General features: G+C 28.9%; 4 protein-coding genes and 1 long non-coding RNA gene across 8 annotated transcripts; 3 read left to right on the top strand and 2 right to left on the bottom strand.

Annotated features, from left to right (window-relative positions):
- Positions 1-1,976: 1,976 nt before the first annotated feature.
- On the top strand, positions 1,977-3,548 carry LOC100745769 (G/T mismatch-specific thymine DNA glycosylase-like). The gene has a single exon (XM_012395018.3). It carries the CDS (start codon positions 2,256-2,258, stop codon positions 3,471-3,473), a length of 1,218 nt encoding a protein of 405 aa, XP_012250441.1. The 5' UTR covers positions 1,977-2,255; the 3' UTR covers positions 3,474-3,548.
- A 318-nt stretch (positions 3,549-3,866) lies between these two features.
- Positions 3,867-8,388, bottom strand: LOC100745646 (peroxisomal multifunctional enzyme type 2). Its single transcript, XM_003486226.4, has 16 exons — positions 8,058-8,388; positions 7,839-7,976; positions 7,182-7,334; positions 6,833-7,105; positions 6,641-6,757; positions 6,226-6,356; positions 6,073-6,144; positions 5,940-6,000; positions 5,671-5,834; positions 5,484-5,607; positions 5,228-5,403; positions 4,983-5,159; positions 4,729-4,846; positions 4,429-4,626; positions 4,260-4,357; positions 3,867-4,153 (listed from the first exon to the last, which is right to left on the bottom strand). Exons 1-16 carry the CDS (start codon positions 8,119-8,121, stop codon positions 4,034-4,036), a joined length of 2,184 nt encoding a protein of 727 aa, XP_003486274.1. The 5' UTR covers positions 8,122-8,388; the 3' UTR covers positions 3,867-4,033.
- On the top strand, positions 4,802-5,053 carry LOC117151167. The gene is made up of 2 exons (XR_004460879.1): positions 4,802-4,922; positions 4,991-5,053. It is a non-coding gene; the product is annotated as an uncharacterized LOC117151167 (long non-coding RNA).
- A 700-nt stretch (positions 8,389-9,088) lies between the features above and the next one.
- Positions 9,089-10,873, bottom strand: LOC100742133 (protein lin-7 homolog C). Of its 3 annotated transcripts, none has more exons than XM_003486283.4 (6): positions 10,715-10,873; positions 10,582-10,620; positions 10,277-10,318; positions 9,927-10,039; positions 9,590-9,835; positions 9,089-9,498 (listed from the first exon to the last, which is right to left on the bottom strand). In XM_003486283.4, exons 2-6 carry the CDS (start codon positions 10,616-10,618, stop codon positions 9,340-9,342), a joined length of 597 nt encoding a protein of 198 aa, XP_003486331.1. In that variant the 5' UTR covers positions 10,619-10,620; positions 10,715-10,873; the 3' UTR covers positions 9,089-9,339. The 3 variants fall into 3 exon arrangements, with proteins under 3 accessions (XP_003486331.1, XP_003486330.1, XP_024220328.1); XM_003486282.4 differs by having other exon boundaries at positions 10,582-10,638; positions 10,715-10,847; XM_024364560.2 differs by having other exon boundaries at positions 10,711-10,839.
- A 160-nt stretch (positions 10,874-11,033) lies between these two features.
- LOC100745522 (claspin-like) lies at positions 11,034-16,444 on the top strand. 2 transcript variants are annotated; one of them, XM_033318522.1, is made up of 7 exons: positions 11,034-12,199; positions 12,267-12,428; positions 12,528-12,733; positions 12,822-15,397; positions 15,486-15,619; positions 15,691-15,903; positions 15,978-16,444. In XM_033318522.1, the coding sequence occupies exons 1-7, from the start codon at positions 11,507-11,509 to the stop codon at positions 16,137-16,139; spliced, it is 4,146 nt and encodes a 1,381-aa protein (XP_033174413.1). In that variant the 5' UTR covers positions 11,034-11,506; the 3' UTR covers positions 16,140-16,444. The 2 variants fall into 2 exon arrangements, with proteins under 2 accessions (XP_033174413.1, XP_003486273.1); XM_003486225.4 differs by having other exon boundaries at positions 11,073-12,187.
- The last annotated feature ends 1,724 nt before the right edge of the window (positions 16,445-18,168 follow it).

The raw sequence follows: 18,168 nt of genomic DNA, 5'->3' as shown, positions 1-18,168 counted from the left end.
TACAGATAATTCTTTTATTTTACTAACAATAAAATCGGATATATATATATATATATCGAATCCAATTTGTAGTATAAAATAATTCAATTTATTCATATATTAATTTGTAATATAAAGATATTTACAATTATATTTGTATGGCTGATAAAAATTGTAATTGTCTTTTCTTACAAAATAACACATGCATAATTCATAGTACAACGGATATTGTAAAACGGATTATAAACTTTTAAATTTTAGCTATAAACTTAATCGCTTTAAAATATTGACCTATATAAAATGAATGAATACTCGTGAATCCAATTTCATAAAAATCGGATATAAGAAATTATTGATAATATTATTGTCTAAAAAGAGATATTGGATGTATGTATTGGATTATATATTCAAATCAATTTTATATGTTCTATCTATCTATAAAAGAATTACTACAACATAAAATATTATATCCAAATTAGAACTTTTTATCGAAATTTATTTAAATGTAGGCAGCGTTAAAGAAGATAATGAACATATAACACATGCAAAATTTCTCAAATTTAAGCTTGAAATATCTTTTAAAAAATATGATTCTATTTAAAAAATTAAAGCTAATCTTCAGTTCTATAAAACACCTCCACTTCTGTACACACACAGATATATATATATATATATGCACCACATGATCATTTAATACCATCTTCTTTTGTCTTCTTTTCTCTGGCATAAAATTTCTAGTAACTTTTTTCTAGCTTCTATCTTTCCAAAGCTATAGCTTGGCCTAGTTATGTGTATACAGAATTCGGTAAGAAATTGTACGTGAGAATACATTATGTCGCTGTGCAGTGTGTACCTACATACATATTATCTGTACCTCTGCAGATATGTCGCATTATGCACATACCTTACATCCGATTATATGTACAGATATAGGATATGCAGTGGTTGCTGAGTTTAGATAAACCAATGCATTGATTGAATATGCTCGTAAATTCTCTATACCATGAATATTAGTATATATCTAAATATATTTTGTAAATTTCCTACCAATCTATGTAAGAAAGTACATGTAGCGATTCATTTTTTGACTTTAATAACAATTTACATTTGACAATTACAATTTAGAAAAATCGTCTCTATAATTTAAGTAGAGCAGATTAAACTCTTCATATATAATGATTCCAGTTTTCACGCAAACTCATTTCATAAATTAACTTCAGCTAACTAAAAAATAAGATTAATCAATATAAATAAACCTAGATTTATATGCGAATAACACAAATAATAATTAACACGGTTACGGTTTCTGCTTTGTGCCTAATAATATTTGTGAATATATGTATCTACGTTCTTCGTTTCAACCGACTTCTTGCCCTCAATGTTATATGATCTTAAAAAGAAAGCTAAAGCTAGAAAAGTATGATCACGTAATAATTCTGAAACCAATATGTATCAATTAAGAATCTCAATTCTTACTGTACCCTACTGTACTTAAAAGGATATTGCGACAAATACCTCCAGCAGGTAAAAATTATTAGGTACTGGAATATTATGCAGTAAACGCATTAATTGTAAATTTATGATTCTTCATACATATATATGGAAAGCATCTTTTCTCAACTTTTAAAGGCAATGTCCTAAATTGTAATTTTCCTCCTTAAAATGTTCGGAGAAACAGCTCCTACTTTTTGTGAGCTATAATTTTAATAAATTCAGTGCCTCAATCAAGCTATTTTCTTTTCCTCAATATTTTTAGGTAAACTAAAAAATAAATATTATATTTTCCTTGTTTCTTAAACGTCAACATTATCAATTCAATATTGTCTAATATTATCTATTTGATAATAAAGCATCATATATAACAAATTGTTGCCTACTTTTGTTGATTAAGTATGTATCTGTAAGCACTTTTGTATGCAACGAAATAATGTATTATCAGATACTAGTATTTATTGCTATGTAGCATAATCTGTCTTGAACTTTAGACTGCTAGCCACTGCCGGGATAGTAGAAATCATATTAGAAGTTGTATTTGTATGAATTACTCGGAGTTGAACCACTAGCGTGTGTTTCGGCGTATTATAGACCTCTGGTAGCAAAGTGGGAAGGTTGGCACTACATAAATACTTAACGATATCTAATATAACTCAATTCAAAACAATGAAAAGAAACATGTCCTCAAATGTCTTCTCAATTAATTTAGAAACATTTTATCACAACAAGCAAAATGTGTATAATTGATATTTTGGAAATAACGTAATATTTTTTCTCAATCCATGGTGATAATTTTGTACAGAGCGATGTCTTCGCTTACTTTGAGTAAATTAAAAAAAGCACCGATAGGAAAGATTGATAAACAACGAAAAAAAATTAACCGGTTTGATGGATTAACGGAAGAAGAAGTGCAAAAGTATACTTTGCCAGATTATTTGGAAATGAATTTAGATATAGTTTTCGTCGGTATAAACCCAAGTTTAATGGCAGCCCATCGTGGTAGATACTACGCTGGTCCAGGTAACCATTTTTATAAACTTTTGCATGAATCAAGACTAACATCTCGATGTTTAAGTTACGAAGAAGATCATAAACTTCTTCAATTTAGAATTGGTTTAACAAACATAGTAGCTCGAGCTACAAAGTCTTCTGCTGATTTAAAGCGTACAGAGATTAAAGAGGGTTCTAAAATTGTAGAAGAAAAATTAAAACTTTATAAGCCAAAGATTGCTGTTTTCAATGGCAAATGTATCTATGAAGTATTTGCTAATAAAACAGATAATTTCAATTTTGGATTACAACCAGAAAAAGTTGATGAAACTGCAATTTGGGTCACTCCATCAAGTAGTGCGCGTTGTGCAAATTTTCCAAGAATGACAGATAAATTACATTTCTTTACTTCCTTGAAAAAATATTTGCAGTTCCTAAAAGGAGAAATCAAAGATATTGATATGAAAGAATTCTTGTTCGAAGGAAAATGCAAACAGTTTATTCCACAAACGTCAAAAATGTGGCGGCGAAAAAATATGTCTACATTCCTACATGGAGGAAGAATTGCTAATAAAGATACAATATGTCTAGATACATCTGATGAAAATGTAGCAATAGCACATAGTACAGAGTTCATTGTAAAGAAACTTGAACCTGATAAAAGTGATAAAACTGATGAAATACTTGATACAGATGAATCTGATTCATCACAAAATTTTGAGGCATGTATTTCTCAAGATATTGTAAAAACATTTTTTGGAAATGATGAAACTTCACAAAAAGAACAATCACTAGCTGTAAAGAATGTAAAAATCAAACAACCCAACAATCAAGCTATGACCAGTGATATAAAAAAATCTAAATGCCAAACAAACAGGAAAGAGAAAAAGATTGTTAAAAGATTTCCTAATAAACCAGTTAGAAGTAAAGATCTTGAAAATAACACTAATGATTTTATAAATTTGATAAAACAAAGACTGATAGGAAAACTAAACAATTTTGATGAATAGATTGGACGTGTTTTAACTTGTAACATTTGTTATTAGTAGCATACAATTTAATTATAATATAATTTAATATTAGAATAATTCAATAAAAATAGAAATAGGATACAAATGTATAATATCTCTTGCATGGAAGATTGACATCTTTACATTTTATATTTTTATAATTATGTTTTGTATAAAACTGAAATTGTGGCAATAATAAAATTTTAGGTAATAAAACTTATCATTATAAAAATATTGAAGACATTATTCTCCATATAAATTTACAGAATATTTTTCTTTTTCAATTATTAATCTTGAAAATAATCAAAATTCAGAATAATATGAAATTTTCATTTATTCAAAATTGAATATACAAATACATATAACCTTTTAGAATATGCAATATAAAACAGGTTTATTAATATTTATATTATATTTTATCCCAAACCATATGTATAACTCAGTTTTAAAGCGAATAAAAATTGGTATAAAAATACTTAATAACAAATACAATTATATATATATATATCTCAATATAATAACAAATATATCGTAATACTAATTAACCAATTATATTAATATTACAATTTTGATCTACTAGCTGTTATGAGTGATGTTAATTTTTGAGTGAGCATGATATTTCCAGTGATTTTTATCTTCCCTTGCATGAACGCCATTTGTGGAGTTAATTTACCTAAAGCCTACAAACAAAGTAATTCTTACATAGTAATTGAAGTGTATTATCATGAATTGTTTATTATATTTATTATATTAATATTATATTATTCTAAAGAATCATATATTTACTATTTGCATCATGTCCGCATCCTCAAGAGTTAATGTTGCATCAGGCTTGCCTGATTTTGGATTTCCTCTATATACCTCACCTTTTTTCATATCCAAAGCTTTGGAACAATGAGGAAGAATTAAAAATAAGGTGTAGACAATATTAATTAACATAAACAAATGTACTTACTCCATGTTGCTTCAGGCTTTCCTTTTACCAAAATGTGATAAAGAAATATTCCATTGATTTGCTTTACCTGTTCTGGATTTGCTTTTGCGTATTCATCCATCATCTTAAATAATACATCACTTTCAAGAGATTCACTGCCAGATAAATGCTTCATTATTGGTTGCATTGATACCGTGCGTTTCAAATCAACATATCCACCTGCAATCGAAAAATTTAAAGCTTAATACATATAGTAATTATACATACTTAACAATTATACTCCAAAAATTATATCACCAAATATACAAATATATAACTTACCTGTTAAAACGGGTAGATTCCCTTCTACAGTAGATGTTTGGAAATGTATTCTATTTCCTTCTTGCCACATATTTGTTTGCAATGTTTGTCCAGGAACTACTGGTTTCACGAAACGTGTCTGCAATGTGTATCAAGGATATGAATTTACATAAAATATTTATTTATTTAACAATAAGAAGAAGCAAAAAGAGCCAGTAAGTTATTGCACATTTAGTGCATCATAGCATTGATTATATAACTATTGATCAACCAACCTTTACAGCCTTAAATAAGTTTTGATCACCGTTAGCGTAAGTTTGAAGAACATGACGAACAGAAAATCCAAGAGAACATAATCCATGTAAGATTGGTTGTTTGAAACCAGCCATCATTGATACATTTGAATCGATATGCAAGGGATTTTTATCACCACTTAATCTGTATAATGCAGCCTGTAAATTGGAACATGATATTTTAAGTAAAGATTAGTAGATACATCGAAATTATAATTACCTTTTACCTGATCATGACTTGTTTGTTGAGTAACCGATGCATCTGGTTGTCGATCAGGAGCATCGATAATTGGTATAATTTTTGAAGATGATCGTTTTCCTTGAAAGCCTCCAGCTCCTGCTATAAATAATATCATTTGTCCTGTAGATAATTTTTCTCCATTGCTAGTATCAAATGTTTCATCTGTAAAAATAAATCAAATTTAGTTAATTTCATTTTACATAGAACAAAATATTATTTGTGAAAATGACGAATTAGCATACTTTGCAGCACAAATACAGCACTCTTTCCCTTATCCAATACATCCACAACTTTGAAACGTATTTCGACCGTAGCTTCCGTTGGTAATTCTTTATGAATTTCGATATATTGCTCCCCATGTAATAACTGAAATTATAGTAAATTCATAAAGATACTAATATACTAAAAATATTATATAAAATAAATTACCTTCATTGGATTTAGTTCAACATTTGGTAAAGATTTTTCTAATATGGAAATATCCGTGGCAGACATTGCATCAAACGTAGTATAAAATGTAGGAAATACAGCAAAATTGCTGTCATTTTCGTACAAATAACGAAAGTCAGCTGGTATCTTAACAGAGGCACCAACTAAAGCATATTTTAATTTTGTGATTATAATTGCCAAAAAATAATGAGTAATGATTAATGATAATTAACAATTAATGTAATTATAATTAAAATTAATAATTATACCTCCTAATGCATATAATATAATGTCCCGGTAATTATAAGTATATCTAAGGACGCTACTGTCCTAAAAAAGAAAAATTCAAAATAAAATATAATAATATTTAACTTCCAGTTACAAGATAATTGTTTTAACTACCTCTAATCCAGAATTTTCAGAATTTCCAGATTTCATTGTATCAACTGCAACCATAAATTGTCCTGTTACTTCCTGCAAAATGTAGCAATGTAAAAATATCACAAAACAACCATTAAAAAGTAAACTTTTTATAAAATGGAAAAAAATATGTACTTCAAGAGAATCAAAATGTTTAGCAGCTGACATATCGGTAACAGCCGACCATTTCTTTTCGACATCTTCGGGAGTGACATTGCTAGATAAATCTTGCCTTAATGTCGATCCTGATGAACGAACTACATGGCCTAAAAGTACATATTAATATATCAACTTATTTGTAATTAATAAAGTTCTGAAATAGAGTACTAAAGTAACTCCAAATTTTTTATTATTTATTCTTTTCATAATCTTCATATCTTTTTCATTAAAAATATTCATATAAATTAAATATCTCAATTTTAACACACTAGTCACTCTGTTGTTTGCACATCTGCAGTTTTCTTTCGTAAAACACAAAAATAAGTACGAAGACTACATTAGCATCACTATAGTAGTGAATACATTAAAAACTAGTTAAATCTATACTTACATTTTCCTGCCCAACCTAATGCAGATTCAATAACAGAGCCATTTTCCATACATTTTTCATGACACAGCCAAACAACTACAGGGGCTATTAATTCAGGTTTTAATTGTTCAAAGAACTCTAGAAAATAAATAAAAGTAATATTAATACATTCAGATGTAATATGATATATGTAACGTCAAGTATTGTTTTTACCTGGTGGTAAAATATCTTCTGTTAAACGAGAACCAGCTGTTGGTATTATTACATTTGTATGAATGTTTCTCTTTCTGCCTTCAATAGCTAATGTATTACTCAAACCAATAAGACCCATTTTTGCTGCACTATAATTAGCTTGACCAAAGTTTCCATACAAACCACTGTTGCTTGCTGTCATGATGACTCTGCCATAATTTTGTTTAACAAAATAAGGCCAAGCAGCTTGAGTGACTTTAAATGCTCCTTTTAGATGAACACTTTGTACCAAATCTGAAATTAGATATAAATAATTGTAGTTGCAATCTGGAGAAATAGAAATTAAAGTAACAATATATATCGCACATACCCCAATCAGCCTCTGACATTTTAGCAAAAGATCTATCCCTTAAAATTCCAGCATTATTAACAACTACATCTATTCGTCCAAATGCATCAATAGCTGTTTTTACAATTTTTTCTCCATCAAGAACAGAATCATAATTGGCCACTGCTTTTCCACCTATTTACAAAAACACAAATAATAGTTCCTTCTTCAAAGTTATCTAATATATGTTGAAATCTTTTATCAACTGCAATTAAAAAGAGAAATTATACAATAAGGAGAATAATGACAAGATTATAAGATATTAATACTTCCTGTCACAGCAATACATAATAAGATAAACTTTCATTTCAAAATTTTAAGATATGCAGATTTATATTAATAATTTACAAAATTGTAATGAAAAATTTATAATAAAAATTTATATCAAGAAATAGATATTCATACGACTAGATTATGAATATATACATTTTAATTTAAGAATAGTAAACTCTACAGAATGCATACAATGCATAAAAATACATAAAAATTTATAATATTAGTAGATGAAACAAATTCAGGTTCCATTTTTTAATTACGTTCATAGAAATATAAAACTGCATTTAGTTCATCCGCAATCTACTCATACAATTATGAATAGAAAATTAAAAGTACTCAAATAAATTCTGAATGTATTGTTACCATTCTTTTTAATTTCATTGACAACTGAGTCTGCACTTTTTGTACTCTTTCCATCACCGTGTCTACTTCCTCCTAAATCATTTACGACGACACTCGCACCCCTTGAAGCAAAAAGTAAGGCGTATGCACGGCCCAAACCTAAGGACAAATTAAAATATCGCAAAATAAAATTGTATATAAGCAAACTAATCTCTAAAAATTGAAAATAAGAATAATTACCTGCTCCAGCTCCGGTTACAATAACTACGCGATCAACAAAACGTAATTCTTCTGGTTGTTTCATTATGCTAGCTCAAAATTATTTAACTGCTTAAAGTAAACTAGTAAGTGATGACTTTATATATAAATTTCTGCCTTCGTAATGAAACTGCAGAATTAAAGGTAGTTCAAAGTTCGTTACTTTTTAAAATAAATACATACATTACAGTATACACACCGTTCTCCAGATCGTGAGATATAAAGTCCAATATTATCAAGTGATTAAAACCTCTCGTTTCTCTGCATTATCAAAACATACATATATGAAAATACATACTACATATTATCGTTGTGTGAATGGATACGAATGTATACATATATATTTATAAGACTCGGTACACACGAGTGACACTTTGACACTGCACTCTCATTGCGTTCTGCGTCATATAATGTCTGCTTTTGATGCTTTTAACTTCTAAAACAACAAAAAATATATAACGCAACGTCAAAAAGTCATTCATCTGTACTGGGCCCTATTCTTAATAAGAAAACAAAGAAAGATATGGTCGTGGAATCGCGTGATAAAATGTCGTTCATGCGCATTCAGCCTTAATGCATATAATCTAATTTTTTAAACGTTACATTTTTTTAATTAAATGTCTATGACCACTAAAACAAAAAATTACATAAGATTTATCCGAGCTTAGTATTGATATTATCTAACATGCAATAATGTAAGAGAAAGGTGAAATATAAAATTGTACTCCTATATTTCCAATATTTTTAGTAGCATTCACTATTTCTAATATATTTCATAATAGCATATAGTATGTAAAATATTATCTAATATTATGTAAAATTATTAGGTTTATTTTTTATTTGTTCTGTAGTAGTTATATAACTTCTTCAGAACCTTTAAGATTATAATACAAAAAATGGGTATTTTATGAATAAAAGATTTATTCTTTATTCTTTATTTATTTATTTATGAATAAAAGAATTATATCTCGTCGTTTTACTTTCATAGCAAATAAATGAAAAAAAAAAAATAGATTTTACTTTATTTTTCAAGTTTATTTCTTAAAACTATATAACATTCATACACAATATCTTTTTAAAACATATGAAGCAGCGATAGTTGCAATAATTGTAAAATATTATTAAAATTAAATCTCATAAATGTCATAAGTCATTGCTTGAATAACTTCATAGTGTACATACGAATAATGAAGTAAACATTTAAATGATATCAATATGTATATGGTCATTGAAAAAAGGTAATGAAATATAACAACTTTTGTTTTTATTGCATATGCTGGCGCCTACGTGCAGCCCTTTGTTTGTCAAATCGTAATTCCATTTCCTCCAGAACACGTGGAGTATATCGCACGACTAGTTTCACAGAATTCTGTGCTTGTTTTAAAAGTTCTACTGCTTTTTCATGGTTTTCTCCTTCCACACACTGAAAAAGTTGTACATTTAATATAGGAAATTAACTATTTGTGTATTAAATTATATAAAGGTACAAAACAAATCATAAAAGCGATACTAACCACTCCATTCACTGAGAGAAGCTGATCACCGCGTTTTAAACCACCATGACGATCAGCAACACCGCCAGGGATAATTCGTGAAATATAAATTGGCGAATTTTGCTCTTTGCCGCCCATTACATTAAAACCAAGACCTTCCTCGGTTTTTGGTAATTCCACCACTCGTGGATGTGCATGACCCTCGCTTGCTGCAAAAGCAGCAACTGTTGCTTTTGCTGTAGCTGATGCACGAACATCTTGAGATCCCTACAATTATTAATACTAGCATTAAATTTAAATTTTCTGGAGGAAAATCTATTGTTAATTATATAATCACTAATAAGTAAATATATCGTACCTGTATGTCCACTGTTTCATATACATGTTCGTATACTTCACGAACAGCACTAAGAAAATCACTTTGCAAAACTTTCTGTAAGGCAGCTAATTTTGTTGCAGGTACCTCGCCGCCTAAAAGATTTGTATAGTTAACATACATATACATATTAAAATTACAATTACTAAATGAACATTCATTACAAAGTAAAATGACGTACATGATCTACATAAGAAAGTAAATTAAACCAAGAACATTATGAAGAAACCAATATGAGGACCTACATCAACAAGGTAATTCTTGCAATAATATTTGACATATAGCGGTCTTATCCTTTACTTTTTGTTAATAAAATACACTTAATCAATTACCTTTTTGTAATTTGTCTAGTAATTCAATAGATCTTTTAACATCTGTAAATAAAAATAAAATATTTGATTACAGTTTAAAGTAATCTAGTTTTGTCATCTTAATCTGTATATTTATTATTTCTTATTTTATATTTTATATTCTAAAGCGAGTATATTTCATCAAGATTATTTAAATTTGAAATAGTCGTCATATACTAAGCCCAGTTTATATCTGTTGTAAAATTACACATATTATTTAAATAAGTGTATTATTTACTGTAAATAAGTGTATATTTATTTAAACAACTGTACATGAAGAAATTTACCATTTGCTAAAGTGAGGGGTTCGCCCATCGTAACCATGTCTGAAAATAAATAAAAATCTTAAAAGATACCTTATACGATAGTTATATTTCATTATTGTTGAAAGATATACTGTAAATAATTTAGACAACCTACAGATACAGTATTTGCTTCAACTCTGATCGTAACGTAGTCACAAACTAACTTAAAAATACGTCAACAATTTGATCTATCGACTATTGACCAACTATAGTCAGCCAAGAATCTACGGTATCTTGAAAGGTATTTAAATGTTTTTTCGCGATTATCTAGTAACTTGACAACATTAAAATAATTCCCTACCAAGAAATAGCGAATTCGCGAATGTATCTTGAATCTTGTGATTTCCTTAAATTTTAATTATTATTAAAATATTTACTAATTATAACTCATTTTATTTAAATAAATTTCGAAAGATGATAGATACATCAATGTAATGTGTAATATTATCCGAACAAAAGGATAAAAAGAGCTAGTATGAAAAACAAAATTCCTGAATGACAAACAACATTGCTGCCATCTGGGACTGGTAATTTAAGATGAAACATCGAATCTAGCTTAGCTCTTTCGCGCCAAATTTGTTGACCATAGTAAGTAGAACCAATAGAACTAGTTAGTAATTGTGTTTTGTGATAAGTTGTAAATAATTTTAATATATTGTGTTCTTGTAAATTTGAGGATGAGGAAAATAATCCCTTTCTCTCTCTCTCTCTCTTAACTAAATAATAACAAACAATTATATTTTTAGAGGAACAATTAAAAAAGGATGACAGCTATTACATTGTGATTTAATAATTTTATTATAGATAGTAATACATATGTTAAATACAAAATTGTCATTATAGTAAAAGCTAGTAAAGAAAAGTACAAAAGTTTTAAGAATATAATAAGAAATTAGGAATTTGAACAATGAGTGAAAATGAGGATTTGGATAACAACAATGAATGTCATGTACAACTTGAATTTAGAGAATCTGAAATTACTGAACAATCAGAACAGTACACAGAAGAACAGAAAAGCAAATGTTTGGAAATCAAAAACTGTTCTGAAATTGAAAAAGAAAATATATTTAATGAAACTTTAAGAGAAGAAAATCAGGAACGTGTTCACAAAAATGATAAACATGAAAATGAAACTAATTACTCTGAAAGTAATGTTGACAATAGTGACTTTATATTAAATAAATTTGTAAAAGAAAAAGATTGTGAGTCAGAGCAAAAAAATGATGAATCCAAAAGTCAAGTTAATAATAATTCTGACATCAATACTGACATGCTTAATAGAAGCATAAAAGATAAAGATAAAACACCTGACCAAAAAGATGATAAACTTAAAAACAACAATATTCATAGTAGATTATTCAGCATAATAGATAGTGACTCAGAAGAAGAAAATATATTTACTTCTAAATCCAAGAAAAAGAATGTTATAGATGATGAAGATGAAATTTCTAATTCTAAGCACGACAATATGTCCATAAAAAATTTAAATAAAAGCAGTACTATGAAACTCATCGATAGTGACTCTGATGATACATCTAATACTATTCATGTTATTGATACTGAAAAAACTGCTTCAAATGGGGTAAAGGTTGTAAATAATGTGAGTAATAATTATAACAAATATATAATTCAATTATTAAATAATTATTTAATCACATGTTCCACAGATGAAAAGCAGGCTTCAAGATCTAGTAGATTTAGAATCAGATAAAGAAAGAGAAGAATCAGACGAAGAAAGAGAAGAATCAGACGAACCATCAAGTCCTGTAAGACAAAGTAAAACAACTGAAAAACATAAAAAAAAAGATCCTAAACCTAAACCAAGGAAAGTAAGTTGTTGAAAGGTTTTAGCGATTAGATTGTATATATATATCTTACTCTGCACATGTTAGATAGTTAAACTTAGTAAAAATAATATTGTATTGCAGGTTTCATTAAGAGCTTCTAAAGAAGAAGCTATGAAACAAATACAAAGTGAAACTCAACGTTTAGTACGAGAAACAGAAATTTCATTACCATATCATAATCCAAAACAACGAACAATACAAGAATTTCTAGAAAGGAGGAAGGTAATTTCATCTTTTCCAGTACCTACAGTGGCATCTAAACTGAAAGAGTTTTCTGGTATTGTTAGGTAAGCATTTCTAAAATTTAATGTTGAATATTATTATGTTTTCATTGAACATAATAATGAAGATAATGAAAATATTTTTATCAAACAGTGAAATTTTGAAGGAAAAAGAGAAAGAAGCAGAAATATTTTATAAATCTTCTGATTCAGAAGAAGAGAGTACAGAAAATAATAAAGAAAATACAGATAAAGGGCATATAAACATACAACGTACAGAAGATGTTAAAAAAGATAATGTTTCACGAAAGTTATTTGATGATGATTTATCTACTACAAAAAATAATGAAGAAGATAATGAAGAAGAAGATAATAGAAACACAATGGAAGTAGAGAATGAAACTTTAGCAGAAGCAGAAGACATTGAATGTAATAAGATAATAGCAAGTAATGGAACAGAAAATAATGCTACTAATTCAGTACAAACAATAGAAACACATTGTAAATCTAGTATAGAGGATAAGACTGAAGCAAAAATTTCAGAAACAGTTGCAAATGAAAAAATAGATAGTTTATTACAAAAAGATATAAGTCAAAATGAGCACAAGGGAAAAAACATATGCATTGATAATGATGAACATAGTTTAGAAATTCTAAATGATAATGCGAAAATTGCAAAAGATCCTTTTGGAATAACTACGAATGAATCTGATGAATATGACGAATATGATTTTCCACCGCTTAACTTGGATGACTTAGATGACCTGGATTCGCCAAATAGAATAAAACATTTACAGGATATAAGAAGTTTAAAACCTAAATTACGAGGTATTCCGGGGCAGATTATCGACTTGGCAGATGATATTACATCAGCTAAGAAAGGAATACATGGTTTGATAAATCGATTTGTAAAAAAGCATTCTAAACCCGATCGACCTGTTAAAAACATATCTAAAATTACAACAACACAAATAAAAGAAACTCCAAATGGTGGACTATCAATCATTAAAGAAACGCTCCCATATAGATTACCATACATAGAAAATAAAGATCCTAAATTAGAGAAACCTGGTGCAAAATTAATACGCTTAAAAGAAGAGTTGAAACGTAGAATGGCAATAAAACGCAACGAAGAGTGGAAACAGAGAGAACAAGAAATGAAAGAACAAGAAATTGAGTGGAATGAATCTATAAATGAAGAAGATACTTTTAATGAACCATATTCCCCAAATATAGAACCTCATATAAGCGAGGAGGATGACGTAGAAGAAGATGATGTCTATACAAAAATAGAAAAAAAGAAGAAAAAAAGTGCCTTTGTAGAAGATGAAGCTGAAGTCAGTGGGGATGAAATAAACGATAGCGATGAAATCGAAGATGAGGATGAAGATGAAGATGAACATGAAGTACAAGAAAGTTCAGAGGAAGATGAAAAATCTGAAAGACTTGATTCGGAAAATGAAAATGAGAATAGTACTTGTGATAGCAATGATGTACCTGCAAAATGTAAAACATTTAAGAGGATTGTAAAACCAGTAGAAGATGATTCAAAATCTTCGGTTATTGAAAATGATAAAAATAGTAAAGAACAGCCAACTTCTTTTTCTCAAATTAAATTAGATGATATGTTTGGTAAAAGCATTAAAGAAAATGAGTTAAGCAATAATGAAAGTATTCCAGTATCTCAAGCACATGTAGGAAGTGATCCAAAATATCAAATAAACCAAACACCACAATCTAAAAGCAACTCCTTTGATTTCATTTCTCCTATAACACAATTAACTGCATTAAATGTACACTTGGAGGAAGATAAAGAGTTAACAACAGAAGAGAAATTGTTGTTTATTGATCCTACTTTGACAGAAGTTATAAAAACTCCAGAATCGCCTCAAATAAAACGAGGCGTATCACAAAAGAAGTTATTTGCCATTCAAGGTGATGTACTGGATGAAGAACTCATGGAAATCTCTTCAGGTAAATTTCCAGAAGATAAGATTCAATTGAATTTCGCAAAAGAACCTAATGTAAGCGAATCACAATTATTAGAATTATGTTCGGGAACATTTAGTTCTCAATCAAATAATGATAAAGAGTCAATTGATATCACACACAGAATACTTCAGAATACACAAGCACCTAATGAAAAAGATTCATCAACCACTGAAACAGAGGAAAATAATAGTCAACACTTAAGGAAGGAAACAGCATCTTGGAACAAGTTACGCATTTTATCTTCTGATGAAGATGATTCAGTTGAAGAAGAAATGAAGATGCGATTGAAAAAAGTTAGGAAGTTAAATGTATCTGACGACGAAGATGAAAACAGTTTTGCAATAAGCAGTAATAATGAAGAAGAAGAAGAAGAAGATGATGATGAGGATGAAAAATTTGTAGATTATGACTCAGAGGAAAACGAAGTCGTTGTTCCAAAGAAAGAAATAAGACAATATGCAGCTAAATTCTTGGAAGAAGAAGCCGAACTTAGTGAAAGTGATTGTGATGTATCTGCTGACGAAGATGAACAAGATCTGGATAAATTGGAATTAGAAGATGGAGACAATGAAGAAATTGATGAAACACAAGTTAAGAATCAATTAGGAAAACTTCATATGAAACAGATGTTAGATGAAGATAAAAAAGAAGTAAGAATGCTTCAAGAGATGTTATTCGAGGATGGAGATCTGTTCAGTGAAAGCACACGCGAGAGGAAATTCAGATGGAGAAATATAGGTATCTAAAAAATCGAAATCCATCTTTATTTCTTTGCATCAATTTACATCAATGATAGTAATTATTAGCCTTCTATTTTTTCTTTCAGGCAAGCAAGATGATAACAATGACGTTCAACTATTAGAAGGTAAAGACGGTTGGGTAGACGTATCTGATGACGAAGATCAAGAAAAGTGGCGTAAGATGAGATTCGAAAGAGAGGCATTTTTGGCAGCAAACGCAGTAAGATAAATTAGAAAATTTGTGATCATTTAGAATCGTATCTTCTTATTTGATATATTGTCAATTTGCAGAAAAATATAGACACTGAAATCGAAAATGAATTAAATAGCAGTCAAATATTTAAATTTGGCTTGAAGATTTTAAAGAAAAGACGAATTAACGAATTAGAAAAAGAAAATACGTTGGTAGAAGCACTTGATTCCAAAACGGAACCAAAAGTATCTCATACTGTTGCGGAAATGTTAAACACTTCAAGATTGGATGGAACATCGCGTACGATATATGTAAGTTGTTTAAAAACATGTTCACTGACAACTAGAATACATAGAGCTGATTATAATTTATATAAATTTTCTAGAATGTCATGCAAAAACGTTCGTTTCTTGCCAGAGGAGAAGAAGCGTTAACGCGTTTAGCTACTTTAGCTAAACGAAATAAAGGACCACTCTCATCAATAAAGGCAAAAAATTTTGTGTTTACGAATATTAATTCGATAAATGATAATGCCTCAAACAAATGAAATCGTAAAAATAGAATTAATAGTTTATTAATTTAATGTTTATTTTTATATATACACATATATGTAACTAATAGATAAGTAATATGCAGACTGTTATAAAGATTTGTATAATTTTATTATATATTTGTTTTTTTTCTATATGTATAGACATATTTTTAAAAATAAAGAAATACTTGTTATAAAACTAAAGTATTAATTATGTTATGTAATAGCAGACAGGGTAATAGAAATAACTGAAGACTGATAAATGTGATGGAATTTCGATAATATTTTTGACAAATAAAACAATTACAAATGAACAAATATAATACAATTTTTACAGTAAACCCATTAACTAGTTCTCGATACAGGACAAATACTTTCGTTAAGAGAATTTGTTTAATTTGTTTAATTAAAGCATAATTGTTTAATTTGATATTTTAGTTGCTTACTACGTCGGAAAAGAAATATATAAAAGTGAAAAAGTTTGACGTTAAAATTGCACATGTCTATATATGTATTTAAAAAAACATTGCTAAAAAGAGGTAGAACAATATATCAAATGTTTGTTTAATGTAATTCAAGCCAATAATGTGCGACCATGCCTAGGGCAACTTTCTCATACAGTATGAAACATACAGTCTGTTCATCTAAATCGTTTCGTTTCAAAGGGATATTTAGTTGATATCATTGACATTTATTTTATTTCTCAATTTCTGTATCGACGATATATCGACGACATCTATTTAATTTGATTTTTTACCAAAGAATTTTGATCTATGTGTATATTTCTTCATTTCGCCGTATTTCTGTTTCAATATTTTGTTTAAATATAAAAAGTATTTGATGTAAAAAGGACATAAATCGATCAAAAGTCCTAAAAATCCGAAATAAAATCCTAATGTTTAATAATACAATCCTGTAAATAATTATGTAGAAATAAATTGAAAATAGAAAGCATAATTGATCACAGCATAAAATGATAAAATACAAATCGTAAACAACTTAGTAGGTAATATTAAATTCACAGAATCATTTATCATAATTTTCTATCAAAACTAAAATACCTAATTGAATAATTAACACGTAATATTTCATATCGCCATTATCATTTGCTTCGCAATATTATGAACATAAATTTATAAATCGGTAACATAGGAATTCATTTCTGTATAATCTTTACAAATTACAATAGCTTAATATTAATTGTCCGAATTCACAGTTTTATTTATCAATCTTTTCTATCAAGATTATAAACATTACAAATATTCTAAATAACAAAACATTCCAATATAATACATATTTTCTTACAAATAAAAAATTACAGAACAATTATATTATCATCAGAGAAAACTGCTAACCGCTGAAATGAAAAACCATTTGTAATCCCCAAAACTACCTTTTCAACTACTGCTTTTCTTACAAACAAAATATTACAGAGCAATCATTAGCATCTGAGAAAACTAGTAATTTCTTGAACGCGAAAAATCCTCGCATTCGTAATCCTGAAAATTCTCCACTTCTTTACTTACCGAGCAGCTACTTAATATTTCCGCTGTTCTCTCTTTAAAAAGGGGCCGTAAAAAAACAGCTAAATAAACGGAGGAAGAAAACTAAACGCAAATGAAAAACGAATGAAAAGGAAAATGCACGAGTGACTGCGCTGAAATGGCGGGTGGACTTTTTCCAAAAAGGGAAACAAAGATACTTATATATATTTTAAGCGTGGTATAAAGTAAGCAGGGAAGAAGATCACATATAGAGCCGAACCGCAGAGTAACGGGTACTGAGCGTCGAAGCAAGAGGCTGGAGGACGTAGTTCGAGGCGAGGCAAGAGCGCTGCGCTGAGAACTCGGGATAAGGGTGGCTTGTTGCGTAAGCCGATTACAGCATCACGGCAGTCAGTGGTGCCTCGTGCGGCGGCCTGCTGTTCATGTTGCTATTGGTGCACAGAACGCGGATATGCCGGGCAGAGACATTAAAATCGCATCAAATATGTAGAGCCGTCCTCTCGCCCCTTCCATACCGGCGGATGCGGGAGCCACTCGTC

This window comes from Bombus impatiens, unplaced genomic scaffold (assembly GCF_000188095.3).
Source record: "Bombus impatiens unplaced genomic scaffold, BIMP_2.2 scf_0102, whole genome shotgun sequence".
Lineage (NCBI taxonomy): Eukaryota > Metazoa > Arthropoda > Insecta > Hymenoptera > Apidae > Bombus > Bombus impatiens.
The sequence above is the reverse complement of the archived record's forward strand: the minus strand, read 5'-3'. Positions and strand labels throughout refer to the sequence as shown.